Source organism: Halictus rubicundus, chromosome 2 (genome assembly GCF_050948215.1).
Source record: "Halictus rubicundus isolate RS-2024b chromosome 2, iyHalRubi1_principal, whole genome shotgun sequence".
In the NCBI taxonomy this organism is placed as follows: domain Eukaryota; kingdom Metazoa; phylum Arthropoda; class Insecta; order Hymenoptera; family Halictidae; genus Halictus; species Halictus rubicundus.
The window spans coordinates 7,590,485-7,615,565 of record NC_135150.1 but is presented as its reverse complement, the minus strand read 5'-3'; the positions used below and the strand labels follow the sequence as shown (position 1 = coordinate 7,615,565).

The window sequence follows — 25,081 nt, the reverse complement described above, 5'->3', positions numbered from 1 at the left end:
TACTGAAATTATAAAAACCCTTTCATGAGAATTGGTTCAATAGATGTCTTTATTCAAGTATCTATTCTAATAAAAATCGCACCAAATCTAAATAAATTCAGTTTTGTTATTTTTATAAGACAATACGTACCAGCCAGTTTTAATGTTCGGTAGGTTTAGTGTTAATTAAGTTACTATTCTATTATACGTACTCTCAGGTTTCTTACTTTAGTTCGGATAATTGTGGTACTAGGGTAAGGGACCCAATTACTGTGGTGGTATCAATTACTGTGCCTATATTAATTATACTTATTTCTAAAGCATAATAAATATTAAAAAAGAGATATTAGATGTATTTCCATTAAAATCAGTTCATACATATGTTATACAGGGTGTTTGGGAAATCGTAGTACAGCCGGCAAGGAGATGATTTCTCACATAAAATCTAGTCGAACATAAGGAATATAGTTTTTTCATACGGGGCTTCATTTTCGAGAAATTTGAGTTTGAAAATGAGCGAATTCGGAAATTCCAATATACTAATCGTTAGGTACGCGTGCTTTCCTGCTTGCATCTGTAAACAGTATCGTTTAGGATACGGTATGACTTTAATTAATAAGAAGGAGTCTCTATATTGTTTATAAACACAAGCGGCAATGGGAATTGCGGGCTAGATCGGGCGAATAAAGCAGATTCTGTTTAAGTACACGTGTACCTAAAGATTTTTCAAACTCGATTTTCTCGAAAATGAAGCTCCGTATAAAAAAACTATATTCTTTATTTTCGACTAGATTTTATGTGAGGAATCATCCCTTTGCCGGTTGTACCACAATTTTCCAAACACCCTGTATATCTCTTTTTTAAAAATTTGCATGCTTTAAAAATAAGTATAATTAATGTAGGCACCGTAATTGGTACCCCTTACAGTAAGAGGGGTCCCTTACCCTACTGTATCTAGAATATTTCTTGAAGATAAACAAGAGTGTAAGATACTATTTATTATAACGAGAAGAAAGATATTAAGTGCACAATAATATTTCATACTAAAGAATGAATTGAAAGAAATAAAGTATTTCAAATACAAGCCGAATATTCAGTATGAAATAATATACTTACATATTTAGTATGTATATGATGCTTACATATTTAGTAATATTAGTATTTATACTTGAAATAATATACAATTTTTAAAAGAAAAAAAAATTGCTATTCGCAATTTCAAATAATATTTTATCCAGACATCATTATTGTTATCAGACGAAATTTAAAAGTCATGTTATAAGAGTTCATTTATTTAATTAACACATTTTGGTTATGAATAACTATTAGAAATGACTAAAATATTTTGGCTATCAGTAACGATTAAAAATGACCAGAATTTTTTTTTTTGGTTACTAGTAACCATTATTGATGGCCAGAATTTTTTATTAGTTACCGGTAAGCATTATCAATGACTGGAATTTTATTTTAGTTAGCAATAATCATTATTCGCGAGGACAAAGTTCTTTGGATACCGAAAAATCAATATCGTCGGCAAAAATCATTATTTAATTTTTATAGTGAAAGAGAAATTAATGAAATGCATATAGATACTACTTCTACGCACAATATAGTAACTTCTTTATCTCTTGTAAGAGAATCTATTCAATGGAAGTAGGTTCTCCCTCCGATAATGAATCGGAAGAACTGTAGTCAGTGTATAATAAAGTTACAAATTATAAAGACAAGCAGTATCAGTATCAATACTGAATAGATGACCTATTGAAAAAAGTACGTGGTACCAGCCACGCAAGTCAGCGTGTAAGAGCATTTTCAGGCCTTACATTAATATTGGTTGATAAAAGATGCAAATTATCTTCATTAAAAAAAAAGTTTATGTTTGTTAAATTAAAATATAAAACATATATAAGCAAATCTGAATGTACATACGTAGAAAATATGTACACGTACTTATAAAAGTATTGTTCTCCAATATTTTCTACTGTATTAATCATTTCATATATTTCCATACTCCTTTCTTAATATTGTCAGTAATATTAGTGATTAACACTAGTCGAATGTAACCAGAAAAAAATGTTAGCCGATGATATTGATTATGCAGTAATCAAAAAAGTTTGTTCTTGTGAATAATATTTATTGGTAACCAAAATAAAGTTCTGGTCGTACATAATGATTACTGGCAAACGAAAAAAAACTTATGTGACTTATATTGGTTACTAGTAACGACAAAAATATTAATCATTTAAAATGGTTATTCCTAACCAGAATATTAAAAACAAATAGTTTTTAATTATTGTATTGTCTTGAAAATTTCTTTGAGATTTATTGATGAATTAATTTATTTACCAAAATTCATTTAAAGAAATACTAATTTTCACTCAATGACTTTTTTCAAAAACATTTTAAAAATCACTGTTATTTAGAACCTGTGATAATCATTTTTTTCCACTGTAATACTCAATATTGCAATAGAAGTTTAGATTCATTTATTTGATCATACAACTTCAAAGCACCTTTGGAGTATAGTTGAAATTGCGATTTAGTTACTAATTTGCATTTATATTCATTTTAAATAAAATAAATCACTTTTAAAAGATCCAAACAATAAAGCTTGGAATTTTTCAGTAAAGAAATGTAATGTAAGTATGTATCTACTTTAAGGGATTTATAATATTGAAATGTAATAACAAAGGCACAACAAATGGCAATCTATGATAGATTTTATTAGCTTATTCTTCTTATTTGGGTCAAGACAGCTTTCATGTAACACGATTATGCAATCGTAGAGGTCGTTTACTTTGCTTAACTATTTTCCAAACACGATCAAGTTAATGAGCTACATATTTGCATTAGATAGTCGCATAATTTGTAATTTGTGATGACGAACATATGTTGTGATACACATGTTATTCAAACAAACCTTGTCGAATTCGTATACTATGACGTGTTCGATCATTATTGACACAGTTGTCACCCATAACACTTATGGGCTCTGGCCCATATAAAAGGCCCGATGAAATCGAATTATACCACTCAATCTCCAAGATTCATCAATAGCTTGTCATAGCTAATCGAAACATAGCACGAACCGAAAATGATCTTCCGAGTATTACCAATCTTCGCCATCTTTGGAGTGGCTGCTGTTCTGGTACGTTGTACACTGTACTTTAAAACATTTTAAATTTTACAAATATTTTTTAATTTAATGTCCCTAATTATGATTACTTGTCTTCTTAAAAAAATATACATATACTACTGAAAAATACGAACTTGCAAATAATTTAAATCATAATATTCAGTATCAACATGTTTTATAATGTTTCATAATACATATTTCTATGAACATCTTCATAGTGCCTATTACTTAATATTTTTTTTTAATTGAAAATATTTAGTTACATTTTTTTTACTTATATTTAGTTACTAAATATTTTCATTTTAATTAATTTATTGTCCACAGGCTGCACCTGCTACCCAAAACGGAAACAAGTCTGCTGTCTCTGTAAGTATAAACTGATAATTCTTAGACATGTATTGTATAAAATAACCTGTGTAAAGCTGAGGTGTTCAGCACAAAAAGACTTAAGGATCCAAATACGACCCAGGATCTCATGGGTGAGATCGAAAATTTGAAAGAACCTTCAGGAAATCTTGGAGGAATGGTTGGAGACGCTGGTAGGCACTAAAAATAGAGAAAAGAAACAGTGTCCGGCCCATGGTCCCAGTGTCGCCAGATAAGGGGAGGAAGCACCAATTGAGGGAAAAAATTACCCTCTCTTTGACAGTAACAGGGCATGCACGACAGAGACGAAACGCATCGAATACTTGGGAAATAGCGTAGAAGGGGAAATTAGAGTGGGGGAACAAGTCTTGATATGGCGATACCGCCTGGGCCACCAGTTGCCCGGTTCTATTCTGCTCTTAGTCTACAAATCAGAACATTATCGCCCGTATTTCAAAGGGTATTCGTAATATGTTCCAGGGCGTGGCCGGACTAGCTCAAGGTGTAGCGACCCATGTTGCCAAAGGATTGCAGGACGGAGTTCACACTGTTGAGGACGGTGTGACGGACGTTGTAAACGGAACTAGACATCTTGTTGGCAACCTGGCTCATGGTGTTGGGGATGGATTGAAGGATGTTGCCAATGCGGGTGGACATGTCGTTGGCAATTTGGTCCATGGTGTCGAGAGCGGCTTGAACAATGCTGTGAACGCAACTGGTCATCTCGTTGGTAACTTGGCCCATGGTGTTGGAGACGGTGTAAGCGATGTTGCGCAAGCTGGTGGCCATCTTGTTGGTAATGTGGTGAAAGGTGTAGGAGATGGTGTAAGCGATGTTGCAAACGCTGGTGGCCAGGTCGTTGGTGGTTTGGTCAAAGGTGTAGGAGACGGTGTAAGCGATGTTGCGAGCGCTGGTGGCCATCTCGCTGACAATTTGGTCAACACTGTTGGAGACACTGTTGGGGATGTTGCGAAAACAGGTGCTGATGTCATTGGAGACATTGGTAACGGTATTGCTGACTTGTTCGGTTAAATATCGAATGCAAGCCATACTTTTCATATCATATGCGATGGACCAACAAAGCAAAAAAAAAACGGTAAACGATAAATCAAGATCTAGTTTAATCAAGACCAATCAGTACCAATATTCAGCATTACACACTTAATTATACAAATAAACGACCGACTTGCTGAAAACGGATACAAACTTGGTTTAAACAGAAATTTATATGTTATTCTATGTTGTAAGTAATTGTTACTTGTTGAATTAATAAAAATGAGGAAATAGAAACAGTGTTCTAATTAACCCTATACATTAATATCACCGAAATGATGCAATATATTAGATCGTGGCTCTGATGGATGTTCAGTGTTAAATAATAATATTAAGACACCTATAAAAGGACAATAACTTTTTTAATATCCGACAATACGACTTGAACTTTGTGACAAGTTAGAATAATCAGTTTACTACGTGACGTGAAAACGTAGTTTAACAAAATTACAAATGGTCGAAATTACAGTGAAAACACTAAACGTCGTCTAGAATTTTTTTTTGTGGGCCGATATTGAAAATTTAAAAAATACACTTTATAGATCTGTGTCGATTATACATATTCTGAAAATTACATTAGAAACGGTTCATGTGGAGAAAAACGGCATGTACTGACAGAATCCTTCGATTTATTACAGTTATAGGCCAAAACCGTGAAAATTGTAATTTTCACCGTTTTAAACGTTTGTAGCTCATTATTCCGTTGACCGACTTTGATGAAATTTTCAGAATATGTCCTAATGACTCAAATATACAAAACGTATATTTTAAAATTTTCAATATAGGCCCACATAAAAATGTTGTAAGATACTACTTTCTTGGTTTTTTTTCTGTAATTCCGAACAGTTGCAATTTTTTAAAGATTTTTATTCGCGTTATAGTAAAGTAGTTGTTCTAACATCTCGAAAAAAATCCATTTAGTATGGTTCAATATTAAAAAAGTTCTTTTAAATCGTCCTTTGAAAAGTGTTCGAATATTACTGTTACTCACTGGTGGCTGAGAATGTTTTTGTTTTTCATTAAAATCAAGAAGCTCGCCTTCCTCTAAGGAACACTTCCGCTCTAGAAGTATAGATACTACTTTTACGTTTACCAGAACTCTAGTTAGTGTATACAGAAGTTGCAAATTACAAGGAATATCTTATCAACATCAATACTGATTTGATTCATTACTGGGAAAAAGTATCTGGTACCTGCCGCTCAAGTCAGCGTGGAAAGAGCATTTTAAGACCTGAGATTAATCTTGAATGATAGAAGGTGTAAATTATCTTGATTATATTTAGGAAAGTTTAGGTTTGTTAAATTAAATATAGATCATACATATAAGCAACTATAAATGCATACGTAGTAAGTATACAGAGTGTCCCGAAAATGTTGTACTGCCTTGAAAAGAGTAATTTCTGAGCCCATTTGAAGTACCTTTTTCCTTTGCGAAAATGTTCTCCGCAGACTTATTCCGGCTCGGCGACGGGTCCCGCTAAGCGTAGCGTTGGCATTGGCAGAGCCGGAGAATCGGTCTGCTGTAGCCGCGCTCTGGTTGGTCCCTGTTTTTCGTCGACAACTCCTTAACAAAGCCGTGGAAAACATTTTCGCAAAGGAAAAAATTATCTCAAGAAAAAGTGTCTTCAGGAATCACCCCTTTCAGGGAAGTACAACATTTTTGGGACATCCTGCATACTAATAAAAGCGTTCTCCATTATCTTCTACTTCGTTTCACATATCCATTCCCCTGGAATCTTCCATTGCCTTGGAATCTTCCATTCCCCTTTCTTATCATTGTCAGTAACGTCGGCGATTAACAGTAGTTGAATGTAACCAGAAAAGAATGTTTGCCGACGGTATTGATTATGTAGTAACCAAAAAATATTGTTCTCGTGTCCTAACTAAAAAGAAATTCTGGCCATCGATAATGGTTACTGGCAACCTAAAAAATTCGGTTTATTATATTGGTTACTAGTAACCAAAAAAATATTAAACATTTAAAATTGTTATTCGCAATTAGAATATTAAAAAGTAATAGTTTTTAATAATTGTATTATTTCGAGAATTTCGTTGAGAATTATTCATGACTGACATTCATTTAAATAAATATTAATTTTTTCCCAATGACTTTTTTCAAAAATATTTTGAAAATGACTGTTATTTGGGGCTAGTGATCATAATTTTTTTCCCAGTGTAATACTCAATATTGCAATAGAAGTTTAGATTCATGTTTTTGATCATATAACTTCAAAGCACTTTTGGAGTATGACGTATGGAGAAGTTTTCTCCCACGATTACAATTTTGTAATCTCTTTCCTGAGAACGAAAAGCAACATGCCCTCTTTTATTAATGGAAGATACCGAATGACTTCTTTATATGAAAATCTTTAGAACACTCCCTTTTGGCATCAGTTAATTAAGATTCTGATAGGAAATAGCCCGGATAATCTTCCATTAACCCCTTTTAACGAAAATCAATGTGAGGCCTGGTTTTCATTAGAAGTGACAAAAAATGTGAGTGTGACCCTACATGTCATTAAATCTTAAACAGAGCACCTCTTTCATTTTCAAGGTATATAAACCCGTTCATTTTCATCCTCCTCGGTCAGTAGTCGGTCAGTAATCGTGCAGTCATGTGTAGAGTCACGTCGCGTTACACGCATAAGAGTCAATTCTAGTGAGATCGGGTTAAAGTCCCTTTCGAATCAAATCATAACATTATAGATTCCATTAGTTCGGTACAGATTCTATTTGGCATTTCATAGTTGCTCTCTGACCCCGCATTGCCAGTGCGTCAAAACCGTGCATCATAGGTAACAATTTCTTCAATTGTACACTTACAATAAATTTATTCGCGACACCAACAACAACACTTGTAACAAATTTGAATTCAGAATATATTTTTATTGTTTGTTAACTCGCGTAATTTATAAACCCTTCATTATTGCCCAGTATCCTAAACCAGCAATTGAACGTTCCCACACGATACAATCTTACCGCTCGGATTGTATCAATTAAATTATATATGTATAAGTTACGAGGCTTACTATCTATCTTAGCGGGTTTCTGATTTCACATCAGGTTCGACTGCGACGAACTTTAATTGAACAAAGATTTCTCCAACCAAGTGGCTCCCCAGTTTCGCATTGGGTGCGTCCTCTACGTCTATTATCCTTGCAGCTCCCCAATTTCGCATTGGAAGCGTCCGCGTACCTAACTAACAAATTGAAACCATATTCCTGGGGTAATAACCCCCTCGACGGTCTCTCGCGTTGCTCGCAGCTAGTGTTCCTTCTCGAGAATTTCTCGAGAAATTTAAGTTTAGGAAAATTCTTTTGAATCTCATTTATTTTATAACATATAAATTCTTAAATTCTCTTAAATTCTTATTTAAGACTATAAAAACTGAATACTGAATTCAGTAATGAGTTTCTTGTTGTTTTACAGAAGAAATATCTAAAAGAAGAGGCAAGATTGTTGTATCCCTTATAAAATATCTGCATAATCCAGAATCTCTGCAAAAAGATTCAGAAGATACATTTTTTTATTTAACATCCAAGGCAGATATGTATAAAATGGCAAAACAAATTCTCAGCTGATTTTTTGGAAAATATAACAATGATTCTTATGAAAATTCTGAAAAACTTTCAGATTCTCAAAATGAGGAACTATCACTGGAAAAACAGTTAGAATTAGAAATTGCAGATAGCCTTCAAGAATTTAGTGTCAAGAGTTTAGCGGTAGAAGAAAATAAATTCCGGACTCTAACAACGGAATTCCAAATTTTTTAGCCCACTGGAAAAAGGACACCCAATCTTCAGCAACTTTTGGATGTTCTGCATACGATAAAGCCAACATCCACACCAAATGAAAGAAATTTTTCTACGGCTACAGATTTTGTTACAAAAAAAAAGTAGATTGTCTGATTCTACATTAGACGCATTGTGCTTCTTAAGAAGTCATTTCAAAACAAAAGCGTAATGTTTCACATTATAAAAATTTGGTAAAAGTTTCCCAATATTTTTTTATTTTATTAAAAATTCTCGAGAATTATCGAGAATTATCGAGAAATATATTCTTATTTCTCATTTCTCGAGAAATGAAAAATGTTGAGAAATCAGGAACACTACTCGCAGCCCTGGCTCGTAACAGGAGTATAGTTGAAATTGCGATGTATTTACTGATTTACATTTATATTCATTTTAAATAAAATAAATCACTTTTAAATCAATAAGTTTGTACCTACTTTAAGAGATTAGAATATTTAGAATATTGAAATGAAATAAGAAAGGTATAACAAATGACAATCTTTGATAGATTTTATCAGCTTATTCTTATTTGGATTTACATGTTTCAATTAACACGATTATGCAATCATACATATTTGTATTAGATAGTCGTAATAAGATAATCATAAACCTTGCCGATTTCATGTAATGACGTGTTTGATCTTAATTGACACAGTTGCCACCCGTAACACTCATGGTCTCTGGCCCATATAAAAGGCCCGACGAATCCGAATTACAGCATTCAATCTCCAAGATTCATCAATAGCTTGTCATAGTTAGTCGAAGCATAACACGAACCGAAGATGATCTTCCGAGTATTACCAATCTTCGCCATCTTTGGAGTGGCTGCAGTTCTGGTACGTTGTAAATTGTACTTTATAACATTTTAAATTTTACAAATATTTTTTAATTCGTATTCGCATAGAAATTCCTCTAACTGTAATTACTTGTCTTTTTAAAAAAAATATACGTATACTACTGAAAATACGAAGTTACAAGCAATTTCAATCATAATATTCAGTATCAACATGTTTTATAATGTTTCATAATACATGTTTCTATGAACATCTTCATAGTGCCTATTATTTAATATTTTTTTTAATTGAAAATATTTAGTTACATTTTTTTTACTTATATTTAGTTACTAAATATTTTCATTTTAATTAATTTATTGTCCACAGGCTGCACCAGCTGCCCAAAACGGAAATAAGTCTGCTGTCTCTGTAAGTATAAACTGATAATTCTTAGACATGTATTGTATACAATAACACGTGTAAAGCTGAGGTGTTCAGCACAAAAAGACTTAGGGATCCAAACACGACCCAGGATCTCATGGGTGAGATCGAAAATTTGAAAGAACCTTCTGGAAATCCAAAATGGAACATGGTAAGGTCGTGGATGAAGCGAAGAACATCGCTCAGGCTCAGATCGGTCAGGCGAAGACCACATTGGAAAAATTGGTAGCACAGTTGTCGACGTCGTCAAAAAAACCAGAGAAGCCATCTCAAAGAACATAGATAACGCCCAGTAGTTTGCAAAATGCACAGAAGATCACTGACTCGATCAAGGAAAACATTCCAAACTTGAGTGAAAAAGGCAAGGTACTCATCCAAAATGTAATGCTGGCAGTTGAAGATCAAATCAAGAATGCTGCAGACACTGTTTCCAACATAGTAGGCGACATAAAGAACGACATTAAAGGATAACTACAACGCGTCAAAGACATTATTGGTAATATCACCGCCGACGCCGATAAGGCCAAGGAAACCATGAAAATCGATTTCGAAGATATTGCCAACAAAGTTAACAAGACTCTGGGTAATTTAGAAAACGACGTAAAGAACGTCATTGGTGGTATGAGGAACAGTACTAAGAACATCACTGATAACTTGAAGAACATAACAGAGGCTGGTATTAGCAGTGTGTTGTGAACGGTATCCCGAAAACGACACAACCTTCAAAATGAGGCCATAACGTCGCATAAAACGCTTTACATGACGCTACGAAGATAGTCTCTAGTTTAGCCAATAACGTCACAGACTTTCCTGGTCATGTTCCACACGATGCTGGCAATTTTCTAAAGCAGAACAGGGTAACTTCTTCCACGATGTTGGTGCGCAATACCTACCATAATTTTGCCGGTTATCTCACTCTTCAGCACCACTCCTAGCTTGACTTTATCTCCAGGGCGGGGAACATGGTCCTGCGGGCCGCCCGCTATTTCTTTCATAGGATACCAGTCGAATGGTTGGAGATCCTGGTAGGCACTGACAATAGAGGAGAAAAAAACAGTGACCGGCCCATGGGCCCAGTGTCACCAGATGAGGGGAAGAAGCACTAATTGAGGGAAAAAATTACCCTCTCTTTGACAGTAACAGAGCATGCACGACAGAGACGAAACGCATCGAAAACATGGGAAATAGCGAAGAAGGGGAAATTAGAGTGGGGGAACAAGTCGTGATATGGCAACATCCCCCGCGCCGCCAGTTGCCCGGTTCTCTTCTGATCTTAGTTTACAACTCAGAACATTATCGCCCGTATTTCAAAAGGTATTCGTAATATGTTCCAGGGCGTGGCCGGACTAGCTCAAGGTGTAGCGACCCATGTTGCCAAAGGATTGCAGGACGGAGTTCACACTGTTGAGGACGGTGTGACGGACGTTGTAAACGGAACTAGACATCTTGTTGGCAACCTGGCTCATGGTGTTGGGGATGGATTGAAGGATGTTGCCAATGCGGGTGGACATGTCGTTGGCAATTTGGTCCATGGTGTCGAGAGCGGCTTGAACAATGCTGTGAACGCAACTGGTCATCTCGTTGGTAACTTGGCCCATGGTGTTGGAGACGGTGTAAGCGATGTTGCGCAAGCTGGTGGCCATCTTGTTGGTAATGTGGTGAAAGGTGTAGGAGATGGTGTAAGCGATGTTGCAAACGCTGGTGGCCAGGTCGTTGGTGGTTTGGTCAAAGGTGTAGGAGACGGTGTAAGCGATGTTGCAAACGCTGGTGGCCAGGTCGTTGGTGGTTTGGTCAAAGGTGTAGGAGATGGTGTAAGCGATGTTGCAAACGCTGGTGGCCAGGTCGTTGGTGGTTTGGTCAAAGGTGTAGAAGGCGTTGTAAGCGATCCTGCGAGCGCTGGTGGCCATCTCGCTGGCAATTTGGTCAACACTGTTGGAGACGGTGTTGGGGATGTTGCGAAAACAGGTGCTGATGTCATTGGAGACATTGGTAACGGTATTGCTGACTTGTTCGGTTAAATATCGAATGCAAGCCATACTTTTCATATCATATGCGATGGACCAACAAAGCAAAAAAAAAAACGGTAAACGATAAATCAAGATCTAGTTTAATCAAGACAAATCAGTACCAATATTCAGCATTACACACTTAATTATACAAATAAACGACCGACTTGCTGAAAACGGATACAAACTTGGTTTAAACAGAAATTTATATGTTATTCTATGTTGTAAGTAATTGTTACTTGTTGAATTAATAAAAATGAGGAAATAGAAACAGTGTTCTAATTAACCCTATACATTAATATCACCGAAGTGATGCAATATATTAGATCGTGGCTCTGATAGATGTTCAGTGTATCATAATAATATTCAGACACCTATAAAAGGACGATAACTTTTTAAATATCCGACAATACGACTTGAACTTTGTGACAAGTTAGAATAATCAGTTTACTACGTGACGTGAAAACGTAGTTTGACAAAATTACAAATGGTCGAAATTACAGTGAAAACACTAAACATCGTCTAGAATTTTTTTTTGTGGGCCGATATTGAAAATTTAAAAAATACACTTCATAGATCTGTGTCGATTATACAAATTCTGAAAATTACATAAGAAACGGTCGATGCGGAAAAAAACGGCAGGTACTGAAAGAATCCTTCGATTTATTAGAGTTATAGGCCAAAATCGTGAAAATTGTAATTTTCACCGTTTTAAACGTTTGTAGCTCATTATTCCGTTGACCGACTTTGATGAAATTTTCAGAATATGTCCTAATGACTCAAATATACAAAACGTATATTCTAAAATTTTCAATATAGGCCCACATAAAAATGTTGTAAGATACTACTTTCTTGGTTTTTTTTTCTGTAATTCCGAACAGTTGCAATTTTTTAAAGATTTTTATTCGCGTTATAGTAAAGTAGTTGTTCTAACATCTCGAAAAAAATCCATTTAGTATGGTTCAATATTAAAAAAGTTCTTTTAAATCGTCCTTTGAAAAGTGTTCGAATATTACTGTTACTCACTGGTGGCTGAGAATGTTTTTGTTTTTCATTAAAATCAAGAAGCTCGCCTTCCTCTAAGGAACACTTCCGCTCTAGAAGTATAGATACTACTTTTACGTTTACCAGAACTCTAGTTAGTGTATACAGAAGTTGCAAATTACAAGGAATATCTTATCAACATCAATACTGATTTGATTCATTACTGGGAAAAAGTATCTGGTACCTGCCGCTCAAGTCAGCGTGGAAAGAGCATTTTAAGACCTGAGATTAATCTTGAATGATAGAAGGTGTAAATTATCTTGATTATATTTAGGAAAGTTTAGGTTTGTTAAATTAAATATAGATCATACATATAAGCAACTATAAATGCATACGTAGTAAGTATACAGAGTGTCCCGAAAATGTTGTACTTCCTTGAAAAGAGTAATTTCTGAGCCCATTTGAAGTACCTTTTTCCTTTGCGAAAATGTTCTCCGCAGACTTATTCCGGCTCGGCGACGGGTCCCGCTAAGCGTAGCGTTGGCATTGGCAGAGCCGGAGAATCGGTCTGCTGTAGCCGCGCTCTGGTTGGTCCCTGTTTTTCGTCGACAACTCCTTAACAAAGCCGTGGAAAACATTTTCGCAAAGGAAAAAATTATCTCAAGAAAAAGTGTCTTCAGGAATCACCCCTTTCAAGGAAGTACAACATTTTTGGGACATCCTGCATACTAATAAAAGCGTTCTCCATTATCTTCTACTTCGTTTCACATATCCATTCCCCTGGAATCTTCCATTGCCTTGGAATCTTCCATTCCCCTTTCTTATCATTGTCAGTAACGTCGGCGATTAACAGTAGTTGAATGTAACCAGAAAAGAATGTTTGCCGACGGTATTGATTATGTAGTAACCAAAAAACATTGTTCTCGTGTCCTAACTAAAAAGAAATTCTGGCCATCGATAATGGTTACTGGCAACCTAAAAAATTCGGTTTATTATATTGGTTACTAGTAACCAAAAAAATATTAAACATTTAAAATTGTTATTCGCAATTAGAATATTAAAAAGTAATAGTTTTTAATAATTGTATTATTTCGAGAATTTCGTTGAGAATTATTCATGACTGACATTCATTTAAATAAATATTAATTTTTTCCCAATGACTTTTTTCAAAAATGTTTTGAAAATGACTGTTATTTGGGGCCTGTGATCATAATTTTTTTCCCACTGTAATACTCAATATTGCAATAGAAGTTTAGATTCATGTTTTTGATCATACAACTTGAAAGCACTTTCAGAGTATGAAGTATGGAGAAGTTTTCTCCCACGATTAGAGTTTTGTAATCTCTTTCCTGAGGACGAAAAGCGTCCCAACAGGCCCCCTTTTATTAATTGAAGATACCGAATGACTTCTTTATATGAAAATCTTTAGAACACTCCCTTTTGGCATCAGTTAATTATGATTCTGATAGGAAATAGCCCGGATAACCTTCCATTACCCCCTTTTAATGAAAATCTATCCGAGGCCTGGTTTTCATTAGAAGTGACAAAAAATGTGAGTGTGACCCTACGTGTCATTAAATCTTAAACAGAGCACCTCTTTCATTTTCAAGGTATATAAACCCGTTCATTTTCATCCTCCTCGGTCAGTAGTCGGTCAGTAATCGTGCAGTCATGTGTAGAGTCACGTCGCGTTACACGCATAAGAGTCAATTCTAGTGAGATCGGGTTAAAGTCCCTTTCGAATCAAATCATAACATTATAGATTCCATTAGTTCGGTACAGATTCTATTTGGCATTTCATAGTTGCTCTTTGACCCCGCATTGCCAGTGCGTCAAAACCGTGCATCATAGGTAACAATTTCTTCAATTGTACACTTACAATAAATTTATTCGCGACACCAACAACAACACTTGTAACAAATTTGAATTCAGAATATATTTTTATTGTTTGTTAACTCGCGTAATTTATAAACCCTTCATTATTGCCCAGTATCCTAAACCAGCAATTGAACGTTCCCACACGATACAATCTTACCGCTCGGATTGTATCAATTAAATTATATATGTATAAGTTACGAGGCTTACTATCTATCTTAGCGGGTTTCTGATTTCACATCAGGTTCGACTGCGACGAACTTTAATTGAACAAAGATTTCTCCAACCAAGTGGCTCCCAAGTTTCGCATTGGGTGCGTCCACGAAAATTATACCATCCTATCGACTCCCCAATTGTGGATTGTGTTCTTCCGCATCCTACAGCTCCCCGATTCCGCATCAGGTGCGTCTGTGAGTCATCCAACTCCCAGCGGATCCCTGATATCGCATTGGGTTTTTCGGTTTCGCATCGAGTGCGTCGTCTACGTCTATTATCCTTGCAGTTCCCCAATTTCGCATTGGATGCGTCCGCGTGCCTAACTAACAAATTGAAACCATATTCCCGGGGTAATAACCCCCTCGCCGGCTTCTCGCATTGCTCGCAGCCCTGCCTCGCAACAGGGGTATAGTTGAAATTGCGATGTATTTACTGATTTACATTTATATTCATTTCAAATAAAATAAATCACTTTTAAAAGATCCAATCAATAAAGCTTGTACATTTTCGGACAGAAATGTAATGTAAGTTTGTACCTACTTTAAGAGATTAGAATATTTAGAATGTTGAAATGAAATAAGAAAGGTACAACAAATGACAATCTTTGATAGATTTTATCAGCTTATTCTTATTTGGATCCACATCTTTTAATTAACACGATTATGCAATCGTAGACGTTGTTTAGTTTTCCAAACACGATCAAGTTAATGAGCAACATATTTGTATTAGATAGTCGTAATAAGATAGTCATAAACCTTGCCGATTTCATGTACTGACGTGCTTGATTCTTATTGACACAGTTGCCACCCATAACACTTATAGGCTCTGGCCCATATAAAAGGCCCGACGAATCCGAATTACAGCACTCGATCTCCAAGATTCATCAGTAGCTTTTCATAGGAAATCAAAGCATAGCACGAGCCGAAAATGATCTTCCGAGTATTACCAATCTTCGTCATCTTTGGCGTGGCTGCTGTTCTGGTACGTTGTACGCTATACGTTACTATATTTTAAATTTTACAAATATTTTTTAATTTAATGTCCCTAATAATGATTACTTGTCTTCTTAAAAGAATATACATATACTACTGAAAAATACGAACTTGCAAGTAATTTAAATCATAATATTCAGTATCCACATGTTTTATAATGTTTCATAATACATATTTCTATGAACATCTTCATAGTGCCTATTACTTAATATTTTTTTTTAATTGAAAATATTTAGTTACATTTTTTTTTACTTATATTTAGTTACTAAATATTTTCATTTTAATTAATTTATTGTCCACAGGCTGCACCTGCTGCCCAAAACGGAAATAAGTCTGCTGTCTCCGTAAGTATAAACTGATAATTCAAGAGTATTGTATATAATAAATTCTGTAAATCAGAGCTGTTCAGCGTCTGCCCGTACGGGTAGTGATTATCTTGCCCTGGGGATACACACAACGGCAGGCAAGAAGCCACGCCCCTGCGGGCAACGCAGCATAAATTTGTCGCACGCATTGTTATAGCTACGTGGCGAGCTATGGCTGTGATAGGGTCTACCCCACTCTGCTAAACCACTTGCCCGTAGATGTGCCCACAGGCATCGGCGGGCGCTCTTGCCCGCTAATAGGCATCTTGAGCAGCTCTAATGTAACGGTTAATTAAAATTATTAATATCGTAGGATTCATTCGACTAACACAGGTTTTCAATAAAATGCCACCATCGTTAAAGAATTGTGTGCATCATATTATTCACACAGAATGCCCAAAACACTAGCAATAACAACGAGAACAACAACTCTAGCCAAAATGCTCTTGTAAATCAACAGAACATCATTCAATCCGCTGGAAATGCTATCGATCAGCAAGTGAAGAACAAGACTGCACAGATTGTGAACAATGTGACAGAAAAAGCCTCAGAGATCCAAAACGGGACCCAGGGTCTCATGGGTGAGGCCGAAAATTTGCTGGGAAAGACCCTTCAGGAAATCCACAATGGAACCTCGTAAGGTTGTGGATCAAGCGAAGAACATCGCCAAGGCCAACTTGGAAAAATTGGTAGAACAGATCAAAAGAGCCGTTCCTACTACAACGAATCATACATCCGGCGTTGTCAAGGACATCAATCAAAAAATACCAAATCTTATGAAGAACGGTACTGAAGCTTTGGAGAAAGTCAACGCTGATTTATCGAAATTTATAGCTCAGGTGAAAAATGATAAGGCTAAGATAATTAAGAAAGTAGCCCAAAACACACACACAGTCTTGCAGAATGCTCTGAAGATTACATCAGATTTAGCACACGAAACGGGGAAGGAAGTTGCCGCTGTCTTAAAACACGTGAAAGCAAACATGGGTAAAGAGCCAGGAATGAAACCAAAGCGATCATAGGCTCTATTGCTGACGACATTAAGAATGCAATCAATGGAATCAAACAGAATGTCACCGACATTGTCGACGAAGAGAAGAGCCTCGTACATCAAACGACAAGTAACATCAAAGACGAAGCTGGTAAGATCGCTGTCGACGTTAAGAACGACATTCAGAAATTCAAAAGCGAAGCTTGCAAAGTTGTTGCTGATGCTAAGAACGAGGTTTCTAAGATCGTCAACGCGACCGCGGTGGGTATCAAGAACGCCACGGAGGCTGTTAAAAACGAAGTCGGTAAGATAATTAATGGAGATGCCAACGACGTGAATAGAACCCAGAAAGCCATCTCAAAAAAGATAGATAACGCCTAGTAGTTTGCAAAATTCACAGAAGATCACTGACTCGATCAAGGGAAACATTCGAAACTCGAATGAACAAGGCAAGGTACTCATTCAAAATGTAACGCAGGCGGTTGAAGATCAAATCAAGAATGCTGAAGATAATGTTTCCAACATACTGGGCAACATAAAGAACGACATTAAAACACAACTGCAACATATCAAAGACATTATTGGTAATATCACCGCCGACGCCGATAAGGCCAAGGATGCCATGAAAAACAATATCGAAGAAATTGCCAGCAACGTTAACAAGACTCTGGGTAATTTAGAAAACGATGTAAAGCACGTCATGAGTGATGTGAGGAGCAGTACTAAGAACATCACTCATAACATAAACAACATAACGGAGGTTGGTATTGGCAGAGTTCTGAACAATATCCTGAAAGCGATACACAACCTTTAAAATGTGAACCGTCACGTTTTAAGCGATGTACACAATGTCACGCAAAACGCTTTGCATGACGCTACGAAGATAGCCTCTAGTTTAGCCAATAACGTCATAGAATTCGTTGGTCATGTTGCACACGATGCTGGCGATTTTCTAAAGCAGAGCAGGGCAACTTCTTCCTCACTGTTGCTGTGCAAACTCCATCATTAGTTTGCAGATTCTCCCACTCTTCAGCACCACTCTTAGCTTGACTTGATCTCCAAATCCGGGGAACATGGTCCCGCGGGTACCACGCTATTTCTTTCATAGGATATCACTCGAATGGTTGGAAACGCTGGTAGGCACTGAGAACACGGAAAAGAAGCAGTGTGCGGCCCATGGGCCCAGTGTCGCCAGATGAGGGGAAGAAGCACTAATTGAGGGAAAAAATTACCCTCTCTTTGACAGTAACAGGATATGCACGACAGAGACGAAACGCATCGAATACTTGGGAAATAGCGTAGAAGGGGAAATTAGAGTGGGGGAACAAGTCTTGATATGGCGATACCGCCTGGGCCACCAGTTGCCCGGTTCTATTCTGATCTTAGTCTACAACTCAGAACATTATCGCCCGTATTTCAAAAGGTATTCGTAATATGTTCCAGGGCGTAGCCGGACTAGCTCAAGGTGTAGCGACCCATGTTGCCAAAGGATTGCAGGACGGAGTTCACACTGTTGGGGACGGTGTGACGGACGTTGTAAACGGAACTGGACATCTTGTTGGCAACCTGGGTCATGGTGTTGGGGATGGATTGAAGGATGTTGCCAATGCGGGTGGACATGTCGTTGGCAATTTGCTCCATGGTGTCGGGAGCGGCTTGAACAATGTTGTGAACGCAACTGGCCATCTCGTTGGTAACTTGGCCAATGGTGTTGGAGACGGTGTAAGCGATGTTGCGCAAGCTGGTGGCCATCTTGTTGGTAATTTGGGCAAAGGTGTAGGAGATGGTGTAAGCGATGTTGCAAACGCTGGTGGCCAGGTCGTTGGTGGTTTGGTCAAAGGTGTAGGAGGCGGTGTAAGCGATGTTGCGAGCGCTGGTGGCCATCTCGCTGGCAATTTGGTCAACACTGTTGGAGACGGTGTTGGGGATGTTGCGAAAACAGGTGCTGATGTCATTGGAGACATTGGTAACGGTATTGCTGACTTGTTCGGTTAAATATCGAATGCAAGCCATACTTTTCATATCATATGCGATGGACCAACAAAGCAAAAAAAAAAACGGTAAACGATAAATCAAGATCTAGTTTAATCAAGACAAATCAGTACCAATATTCAGCATTACACACTTAATTATACAAATAAACGACCGACTTGCTGAAAACGGATACAAACTTGGTTTAAACAGAAATTTATATGTTATTCTATGTTGTAAGTAATTGTTACTTGTTGAATTAATAAAAATGAGGAAATAGAAACAGTGTTCTAATTAACCCTATACATTAATATCACCGAAGTGATGCAATATATTAGATCGTGGCTCTGATGGATGTTCAGTGTATCATAATAATATTAAGACACCTATAAAAGGACGATAACTTTTTAAATATCCGACAATACGACTTGAACTTTGTGACAAGTTAGAATAATCAGTTTACTACGTGACGTGAAAACGTAGTTTGACAAAATTACAAATGGTCGAAATTACAGTGAAAACACTAAACATCGTCTAGAATTTTTTTTTGTGGGCCGATATTGAAAATTTAAAAAATACACTTTATAGATCTGTGTCGATTATACATATTCTGAAAATTACATTAGAAACGGTCGATGCGGAAAAAAACGGCAGGTACTGAAAGAATCCTTCGATTTATTAGAGTTATAGGCCAAAATCGTGAAAATTGTAATTTTCACCGTTTTAAACGTTTGTAGCTCATTATTCCGTTGACCGACTTTGATGAAATTTTCAGAATATGTCCTAATGACTCAAATATACAAAACGTATATTTTAAAATTTTCAATATAGGCCCACATAAAAATTTTGTAAGATACAACTTTCTGGATTTTTTTCTGTAATTCCAAACAGTTGCAATTTTTTAAAGATTTTTATTCGCGTTATAGTAAAGTAGTTGTTCTAACATCTCGAAAAAAATTCATTTAGTATGGTTCAATATTTAAAAAGTTCTTTTAAATCGTCCTTTGAAAAGTGTTCGAATATTACTATTACTCGCTGGTGGCTGAGAGTGTTTTTGTTTTTCATTAATGTCAAGAAGCTCTCCTTCCTCTAAGGAACACTTCCGCTCTAGAAGTATAGATACTACTTTTACGTTTACCAGAACTCTAGTTAGTGTATACAGAAGTTGCAAATTACAAGGAATATCTTATCGGCATCAATACTGATTTGATTCATTACTAGGAAAAAGTATCTGGTACCTGCCGCTCAAGTCAGCGTGGAAAGAGCATTTTCAGACCTGAGATTAATCTTGAATGATAGAAGGTGTAAATTATCTTGATTATATTTAGGAAAGTTTAGGTTTGTTAAATTAAATATAGAATATTTATATAAGCAACTATGAATGAATACGAAAGTATACAGAGCGTCCCAAGAATGTTGTACTTCCTTGAAAGGTGTAATTTCTGAGCTCATTCGGAGTAACTTTTTCCTTTGCGAAAATGATCTCCACAGCTTAGTTAAGAAGTTATTAACGAAAAACACGGACCAATCAGACCGCGGCTACAACAGACTTGTTCCTGCTCGGTAGCGGGTCCCGCTAAGCGTAGCGTTGGCATTGTCAGAGCTGGAGAATTCGTCTGCTGTAGCCACGCTCTGATTGGTCCCTGTTCTTAGTCAACAACTCCTTAACAAAGCCGTGGAAAACATTTTCGGAAAGGAAAAAATTATCTCAACAAAGAGTGACTTCAGGAATCACCCCTTTCAAGGAAGTGCATTTTTGGGACATCCTGCGTACTAATAAAAGCGTTCCCCAATATCTTCTACTTCGTTTTACATATCAATTTCCCTCCCCATTCCCCTGGAATCTTCTATTCCCCTTTCTTGTCATTGTTAGTAACGACGGCGATTAACAGTAGTTGAATGTAACCAGAAAAGAATGTTTGCCGACGATATTGATTATGTAGTAACCAAAAAACTTTGTTCTCGTGTCCTAACCAAAATAAAATTCTAGCCATCGATAATGGTTGCTGGCAACCGAAAAAATCCGGTTTATTATATTGGTTACTAGTAACCAAAAAAATATTAATCGTTTAAAATTGTTATTCGCAGTCAAAATATTAAAATGTAATATTTTCCGATCATTTTATTGAGTGGAAATCTTTTTTTCAGATTTGTTGATTACTGGCATAACTGTCGTTTTGGGCGTCTGATTTTATCCTGCTAAAATAAAAAATCCAAATTGAAGAAATTTCTGATGACAAGTAATGCATGGAAACAAAAGTGCTGTCGAAGGTAATTCGAAGGAGGAGTGTGCGGAATATCAGCTAGATAATTGCAAAGCCAAATTTCGTGGGTGAAGTAGCGTAAGTTCACTTCGTAACTACCAATAGATGATTCGTGATACGATGAAAGGTTAGTGAAATTGGCCCTCGTTTACGTGACAGTGACTGATTGTGAGTGGGCGTAAAAAGTGGTCACAGATGGCAAAGCACCACCTTAAAATTCCATCAGATCATCTTCGAGTCTCGCTACAAGCCAAGAACATGCATCTGCATCCAGCTGAGCAGATGTTCCACAGAACAGGGCACGCGCTGCTATCCTATACCGATGTTTCACCAAGTAAATCCTGGGGAAAGATGGGGTCAGGTGCAGATCAGTCACGTGCCACCAGATGGATTGCAGCGTTGGTTTTTGTTTCGGGAAACGACGCATTCGCGTACCGATGAACGCGTGTACCTAGCGAAAGAACTTTTACTATCTCTTAATTGCAGACGCAAGTATTTACAGTGGGAAGCAAAATTGGACCAATGCAACCATTTTCTGAGAAAATTATTATTTATGTATCTATTAAAACAGAATCTCAAGAAACACAAAGGCCTCACGACCTTAAATAAATTTTCACTTAAGAAACGATTCAAATTTTTATTCTGTTGTATTCAATTTATTAGTTAATGTATTTTATTTCTGCCTCAATTTTGTACCAGTCTAAAATACGAGCCAAGAAATACATTTAAGATTCTATTTAAGAACCTAAATAAAATCTGACAAAATCTGACGAAAGTGCTGACAGATGCAAATCGTTTTAGCATATTTGTTACTAGATCTTTAGAATATTCTTGAGATCTTTGTCACCATAATTTCAACATTTTTGTTTCATAATTGTTTCAGTGAGAATGGTGAAGAGTGATATTTTTTTTTTAATTTTTCCTTCAAGAAAGTCCACATTTTTTTATTGGGTCTGAGCCTATGCTTTGTATTTGTCGATCTAGAATGTTAAATAACTAATAGTTTCGCCATTCTTACATTCGTACATCTTTCCTTTTTCACGGACAAAAGAAGATAAATTAAGAATTGTATATTTGAGTTCGAGTAACTGCAATTTAAAAAAAATTGATTTTTTTTTTGTGTTGACAAGGACTAAACCATCTTGTCCAGTTGAATGAAAGATTTATAAAATGTGTATCGGATAAAACCCCACGGAGATATACAGTATGTCCCGTAAATTCTATCCACCAGAAATATTTTCGATATTTTAAACAATACGCGAAAATGTTTCAAATAAAAGTTACAGGATTTAAAGAAATTAATAATATAGTGACACAGCAGTTTTTTCACAAATAGACGCGTACAGGAGATACGGTCACTTTCGTTTATTTTTAAATGTGATTATTTATTTTTTATGCTCGGTTTTGATAAAAAGATAATTTGATTTGATTCGTCCTATATGCTGCTGTTTGAAAATAATGCCCTAATAGCTGTCGAATATTTACATTTTTCTTCCATTGTTTCCTATTGGAAAGAAATATTTCGCTCGGCGAAAGACAAATGAGAAACGCTCATTTCAAAGAGCGTTTCTTTGGGCTCCGATTGCGCAGTTATCCATAGCCACTTATATTGGAAAGTATTGAATAAAACGGTCACGAAGACCCCTTGGAACGCTTCGCAGCCCGTAGTAATCGTGTCAATTTCCCAGCTAAAAGGCGAGAAGCTTTCTGCAGAAGGTATTTACAATTTCGCCGACGTGGCAGTCGTGACAGACAGCGGCGGAGAGGAGCGCATTGTGAACGGCGTGATAGAAGCGATTGCACCGGTAACAAGACACAAGGGTTGCATTTGAACGCGTGCCCGCTCGTTTAGGGAAGCAAAATGCTTCTTTCCACTTTTTTATCGTCGGCCGATTTTATCCGGCCGCTCGTTCGACACGTTTGCCACTGAGGCGCGCCGTGCAAAGCACGTAAACGCTTGGTCGTTTTAATTTTTCTGCGAGCCCATGTAACGTTGCAAACAGTTTTCCAATTATTTGTTTCCTGAGTTTCGAAACCGCTGTACCGGATGTAACAAAATGTTTCATAATGGCTTCTTTGGGCCATTCTACACCATTGGATCGGTAGAAATCTGTTCAAAACACATACCAATGACAAAGCATTTTGTTACAACATGTACATCCTGCGAAATGTAATTCAAAATTTAACTTTGAGGAGCTTTGCGAGGGTGGGCCAGATTTTTTATTTTACAATTACAGTAGGACCTAGATTATCCGAACCTCCGATGTCTGTAGTCTTCAGAATACCAACATGCTTCAGATGTAAATCTAAGGTGATCCATAAGCAACACCATTTATTATGAAAATTAATAAACATTGAATCTAGTGTTGTAAGTAAATAGTAGGTATGTGTGAGAACCCGAAAATATCGGAAACATGTTGGTCGGGACGAGTCGGGAAGGGTCGGGTGGGGTTCCCGAAAATTTTGAGATTTCCGAAAGAATCGGTTTTTCTGAAAATTTTGAGAACCTGGCTACCGCTTCTCGAACTGCTCTGCAGTTCTGTACAGTAGCGCACAAAATATGGAAATACACACTCACACGCGTGTTTATATGACACTCCGAAACCAGGGACCAAAAGTAACAGTTATTCTAAAATTTTCGACGATAAAAATCATTAATAAAAAGTTGATTACTGTTGAAATTTAAGATAATCTACACAAAATATAAAGACAAAAATCCCAAGAACGAAATGATTAAAAAATATCGATTTTTATACTTTTTGGTTACAAATAACAGTTATTAGTGTCCAAAAAATTGGATCCTCCTCGATGACTGTTATCGATGAAGAAAAACTGTTTCGATTGCTCAAAGCAGTTATCGACGAAAGAAGTTCATTTCGATCGCTCATAACAGTTATCGATGATCGAATTTCTTTTCATTTGTTCATAATAATTATTGATGGGAAAATTCATTTCAGTTGCTTATTTAATTACTGAGTTGTCTACTCTTTTTCGGATGGAGCAAGCCTGTGAAATTCATTGAGAAGGTCTTGCACAACAAGACGAATCTACAGACCATCAGAACAACACAAAATCTGAAAAAAATTTTCAAAATTTCTGAACTGGGAAATTCAGAAATATAGACTACCGTATTTATCAAAACTAGCGTGCATAATTCACGCTGTACCCGCAACTCAGGTCAGCGTTGAACGAACCTTTTCTGCTCTAAAATTAACGTTAGATGATTTGCGATGTAATTTGTCAGGAGAAAATTTGGAAAAACTCATGTTTGTCACATTCAATTTTGATCGTAGCAATTAATTTTATGAATAAAAAATTGATTAAATAATTGATTGTCTACCATTTGAAAGTTGTACTATTTAATAATAACTATTACAAATTACCTTCATCAATAACTGTTATGAGCGATCGAAATGAACTTCTCTCATTGATAACTGTTATAAGTGATCAAAATGAATTTCTGTTAACGATAAAATTGACCAACAAGAGAAAAATTTCCGGTTACTTATAATCCTTATTTGTAACCTATACGGTTTTAGACGATGAAATACTTGTTATTCCATGACTTTTTTCTTTTTGGTTATAACAGTTATGGTTCCTGTCCGGATCCATGAATGTATTCATTGATACGAATATAAATGGTTAGTGGGTTCTCGGAATTTTCGGAAATCTCGACTCCATGGGGAATCCCGACTCTTTCGAGAATCTCGAAATTTTCGGGTACCCGTCGCGATCCCGACCCGACCCGACATTTCGGGTTCTCTCACATCCCTAGTAAGTAGCTGTTCTAATACTCAACCAATCATGTTTCGCTGTTTAGTTAGGATAATCGAGGTTCTAGTGTATCGAAATGATAAAGATGTATTTGTGTGTACTGA

General features: G+C 36.4%; 3 protein-coding genes across 3 annotated transcripts in view; 2 read left to right on the top strand and 1 right to left on the bottom strand.

Annotated features, from left to right (window-relative positions):
- Ec (ubiquitin specific peptidase echinus) overlaps nt 1-25,081 on the bottom strand; it is a 240,843-nt gene that overhangs the window by 123,461 nt on the left and 92,301 nt on the right. The gene's annotated exons all lie outside the window — the stretch shown is intronic.
- On the top strand, nt 3,016-4,751 carry LOC143363697 (uncharacterized). Its single transcript, XM_076804245.1, has 3 exons — nt 3,016-3,127; nt 3,440-3,481; nt 3,962-4,751. The coding sequence occupies exons 1-3, from the start codon at nt 3,074-3,076 to the stop codon at nt 4,511-4,513; spliced, it is 648 nt and encodes a 215-aa protein (XP_076660360.1). The 5' UTR covers nt 3,016-3,073; the 3' UTR covers nt 4,514-4,751.
- LOC143363691 (uncharacterized) lies at nt 6,968-11,805 on the top strand. The gene is made up of 4 exons (XM_076804240.1): nt 6,968-7,329; nt 8,981-9,161; nt 9,486-9,527; nt 10,874-11,805. Exons 2-4 carry the CDS (start codon nt 9,108-9,110, stop codon nt 11,555-11,557), a joined length of 780 nt encoding a protein of 259 aa, XP_076660355.1. The 5' UTR covers nt 6,968-7,329; nt 8,981-9,107; the 3' UTR covers nt 11,558-11,805.